This window comes from Symphodus melops (assembly GCF_947650265.1).
Source record: "Symphodus melops genome assembly, chromosome: 8".
Taxonomy (NCBI): Eukaryota; Metazoa; Chordata; class Actinopteri; order Labriformes; family Labridae; genus Symphodus; species Symphodus melops.
In genome coordinates this window covers 1,394,443-1,399,442 of record NC_136698.1, presented here as the reverse complement: position 1 = coordinate 1,399,442, position 5,000 = coordinate 1,394,443, and the positions used below count along the sequence as shown (strand labels likewise).

The window sequence follows — 5,000 nt, the reverse complement described above, 5'->3', positions numbered from 1 at the left end:
ATAGTTTTGATATTTCTGGTCCACAATGCCAGTCAGTTGTTGTGTCTAAGCTGTAACGCAGCCTCCCACCACTAGCTGGAGCTGTAGCTCTCTCTCCGCTCTTCTGCCCAGATGTAAACTAGCACAGTGGACAGATGACAGTTTCAGTAGAAGTTCACCTGAGAGGAGAGCTGAAGGCTGAGCTGCTGAAATCAGTTCTGATATAATTCACATCCAGGGTTCATGTCGACCAGTGAATTTAAATTTAAATCCCCAGGATAATTATTCATAAGGAGCATACTTTTACATCACACTGTATCATTTAATACCAAACCATGCTGAAATAGCAGGTTGCTGCTCAATTCAATTTAATAAAAAACAAACTTTATTTGTCCATGGGGGGGAAACAAAGCACACAGAGCAGAAAATGAACGACAGCGCAGCTATACTAAAATAAAGTGTTGATAAAAAGTAAAGTGTCAAACTTAAAATAGAAAATTACAAAGTTAAATTTTTCACAAAAAAAAAAAGAGTGGAGGTGTAAGTGGAGCTAAAGATGTAAACAGATTCAGTAATGAACAACTATTGTGCAGGAAATGCAAATAAATAAATATAATAATAATAATAATAATAATAAAATAATAATAAATATACAGAGCTATGTGCAAGTCAAACAACACTAAATAATATCTGAAGCTATGCAAAAGGATGAATACTAAAGAATAAAGTGGAGTTGTGCATTAAGACCAATTATTGACTCAAATCCTGAACCAAAAACAGCCAATCACATGTGAGTATGTTCAAAGAGCAGTTCCAGCCCTGGCTCTGTGGCTCTGTGGTGGAGGAGAGGAGGAGGAGAGGAGGAGAGGAGGAGAAGAGGAGAAGAGGAGAGGAGGAGTGTTGAGCAGATTATCTGTAGATTCACAGCAGCGAGTCAGAGAGAGATAGATGGACGGTGTGTGAGCTGCATGCGTCTGCAAACTGTGTCTTCACAGCTTCACAGGGCAACACTGTGCGCGCTCCCCCACACTGCAAAGGCAGCCCACTGTCAAAGGTCTATTAGGGGAAGATTGAGACCCCAGGTGTATATGTGTGAGTAAGTGTGTGTGTGTGTGTGTGTGTGTGTGTGTGTGCTCATTGGTCATGGGTCTGTAGTGAAAGATTGAGACCCCATTGCTCGCAGAGCCACTCAACCAACACAACCTGCAGTGGTTTACAATCAGAGCAACAGCGTCCATCCATCCCTGCTGACACACACACACACACACACACACACACACACACACACACACACACACACACACCGGACACCACAGGAATACACACTAACAATACAGCTCACTATAGATGTCATTTAACAGGAGCTGGGGTGGAACAGCTGTGTGACGATGTCGTGAGGTTGAAGTGAGAGTTTAGAGGCAGATTGAGGTGCAGGTTAGAGATGCTGGGGGGGCAGAGGAGGGGGGGGGGGGCGTTCACAAGGTGGGAGGTGGAGAATCATGGCAACACCTTTGACAAGCCCTATTTGTCATCTGCCAGGACGCCCAAATAGCTCTGACTGCAATACAGATGGATTGTGGGAGAAAAAGTGACTACAAGCGAGGCAACTAATACAAACCTGGTCTCCACCTGTGCACGCTCCTCCTCTCTCTCCTGTGTTAGCATAGCGTCATAAAGGACAGGATGTCACGCTTGAATCCTCGAGTGGACACCTGCTCGCCTCACCGTAACCACTGAAACAGGAATGGAAACGTATCCATTGAAATCGTGCTTTTACTACTCGGTGAACATCTGCAACAAACGCGTGCACGCAGGTTTCTGTGTGTGTGTCCTTCGACCTGGAGCGAGCGACTCCGGTGGCCGCCCAGCTTGCAGTGATTTGTTCGACGGGAACAGTTTGCCTGAGATGAATTCACCAGCTGATCCGGAGCTGCATCCCGGCTGACAAATGAAACCAGCGCCCGAGGGGGGGGGGGAGCGAGAATGAGAGGGAGAGGCTGGAAATCGAATCATTTTATTGTTTGTCACCGCGGCCCTTTGTGGTCACGCTCTGTTATTGGATGCTAATTAAAACGGCAACAATCCCCGACAATTGGCAATTAAAGACTTGTGAAAGAGGTGATAGGAAATGAGCTCCTCGCGGCGGGTATAAACTCATTTGTTATCCCTCTTTCACACCTCTCTTCACTCTGTCTTTTCTCCACTCATTAGGAAGACAGAGTGCTGTCACTGACCACCTCGGTGAGGGATGGGGAGCGGGGGAGGGAGAGCTGATAATGACATGCAACACAGTTATTTTTTCTTCCTGTAGAATAATATAAATGAACAGAGTGAGAAGCTGATTCTCGCTGCAGTCTTCTTTTTTCTTTTCTACAAAGTCAAGCTTTTTGTAAGAGACGCAATTAAGGACAACGTCACCTTTTTTCCTCCCATCGTCTTTGACCTCAGCAAAGAGGATTCTGGGTCACGTAGTGTTTTATTTAGGTTTAAAGCATCTATAAGCTCTTTCAGTGTGAGCGAGAGTACGCAAGAGGTAGAGAACGAGCAGGGAGGCGTGTGATTGGTTCATCAGGTTGGTACCTCGTGGCAGACATTGGTCGAAGTTTTTACAGACTAGCAACGGACACGGATGATGGATTTTATTTGTTCCTTTTTCAGAGAACGTGAGTTATTAATTTCTGTCGGGACCTAAAGACATGTTCAACCTAAATCTTAAAAGAAAGTGGATCTGGGGGAAAATGAGCGACCCTGCCTTTAAGTTACCAAAGACTTCGACGAGCCTCGATGCAAATCCTCCTCTCAGCCAGCGTAGGCCATCATAAAACAAGGTGATGGATACACAGCCAAATAAATAAATAAATACACTCAGTCCTCTCTCGACTCTCACGCCTCGACTCTGATGGATCTGTGAAATGATATAACGAATGAGACTTATAGTGAGAAGGAGGGAGGGAGAGCAGGCAGGAGGGATGAAGGCAGCCAGGAAAGAGACAGAGGATGTGATTTATTAGGCTCATAAAAATTCTGCCTTTGTTATTCCCTCTCATTTTTATATGTGAAGCTTATTAAAGAGCACACCTGCCAGAGTCCTCACACTAACTTCTGTGTGTGTGTTGTTTGCAGAGTTTGATGCATTCAGATGAATGTGTACACGTCAGTGATTTCAGATACTGACTGCTGGTTGGTCATTATTTAAAATGATTTTCACACAGATCTACCTCTGCGCTCTCTCCAGGTCACGTCGCCTCCTCCTTCTCCTCCTCGTCCAATCGCAGCCCCACATATCAGGGCGTCTTCAGGACACGCTACAAGATGGTGACCCGTCCGGGCTCCAGTGCAGCACACACATCCCACTATAACCCGGCCTGACGTGGAGAACCAAGAGGATCCAGACAGCCAGGTAACCCACACACACACACACACACACACACACACACACAGCTCGTGCATGGCTTTAATGTGCTTCAGTGGGTTACATTCTTCAGTGCAGAGCAGCGCCCTTTTATGTCACCGTCATGTGCAGCATGAGTGGAAGAGGTGGGGAATTTATGGCGCTCATTTTAACACCGTAGATAACCCCGAGAATAAACCATTCACACCGCTGTGCTGCTCACATTCATTTGCTGCAGGCAGGGAGAGCTCCTGCACAGACAGACAACCGGTTGGTTGGTCGCTCTTTTTCTTGATGTCGTTACGACTCCACCCTCTTCTTCCTCCTGTTCGTTCATTCGTCAAACTTTAATCCCCGACACTCGTTTTGTTCACGCGTGTTCTCACGAGGAAACGCCAGCGGGATCCCACACTCCAGGCGTGAAGACATTTTTAAAAGACAGATAGCATAACTGGTTAAGTTTCAGGATTTTGGATCATCGCATGTTTGGCAGAGCAAAGAGCTGGGCGCCGCCATTTTAAAAAATGTAACTCTGTTAAAGATGCGATATGTAGATTCCACCACCAGGGGGCTCTCAAGCAATACGACAGTAACAAAAGATGTTGTCAAGACCAGCCGGGAATCATGGGAGTTCTCTCTGCTGCTGCTGCTCCTCCCCCGATGGGAAAAAAAAACAAAAAGTCAGAGTTGACCGTTGTCATGGCAACCGGGCGAAACCGACCCGATTGAGAGAAGACGAGCTGATGTGTCCCAGTTTACGTAACGCCCCGTGTTATGGCGGCTCATTATGGCGTCCGCCTCGACACGACGGCGTCCAGTTACAACTTTAAAATTCGGGTGTCTCTGAGAAGCTCTGAGAGCTCTGAGCTGTGAGAAACATCCGAGTTGATGTAAGAACTCAACAGAGGTCGGCACCGCACACGGGCCGAGGCCCATCGTCACTTCAGTACACGTCTTTATTTTCTGAGTTATTAAAAAGCTGCCATCTTCACGCCGATGTTGACATGAATGAAACGCTGACACAGATGAACAGAGGTGTGTTTGAGCACAAGGACTGAGACAGTCTGCAGATACTGAAGTCTGTCTCAACAAGTAACGCCAAGAAAATAATCTGAATTAAATGAAGATTTTAACACAGAATAACATGAAGTCAGAAGTCCGACTTTAATGTCCTAAAACAACTCGACTCTTCTGCTTTTGTTTTAAGAGCCTTTAATAACTGGAAGCACTTTGTTCTTATCTGCCTGTCGTGTGGTGTGTGTGTGTGTGTGTGTGTGTGTGTGTGTGTGTGTGTGTGCGCGTGCTGCTGATGGGGGTTCATTTGTGTAATCCAGATTTGGTGAGACAGACGGGCCTGTGCTCTGACCGGACTCTTGTGACTTATTACTATTCATTTAGCTGCTGCAGTAAATATTGATTCATCAAGGGGATTTTCAATTTGAGCCCCGTGACATCTCGTGAAATATCACCAAGTGTGTAGAAGTGAGGGAAGAGATAGGGAGTGTGGGGAGGGGGGGGGACATGTCGGGTCCCCGGGGATAGTGGATTACACCCCCCTCCCCCCCCTTGCACCCATCAATGTGCTCCCTTCTCATGCTTATCTATCTGTTTAACTTCTATCAGTCTGAAG

General features: G+C 46.3%; 1 protein-coding gene across 1 annotated transcript in view; it reads left to right on the top strand.

Annotated features, from left to right (window-relative positions):
• Positions 1 to 3,398, top strand: part of LOC306828644 (uncharacterized protein) — a 24,959-nt gene extending 21,561 nt beyond the window's left edge. The window contains exon 4 of the mRNA XM_079351181.1: positions 3,215 to 3,398. Within this exon, the coding sequence (XP_079207307.1) occupies positions 3,215 to 3,348 (134 nt within the window). The 3' untranslated portion in view covers positions 3,349 to 3,398. The remainder of the gene's footprint in view (positions 1 to 3,214) is intronic.
• The last annotated feature ends 1,602 nt before the right edge of the window (positions 3,399 to 5,000 follow it).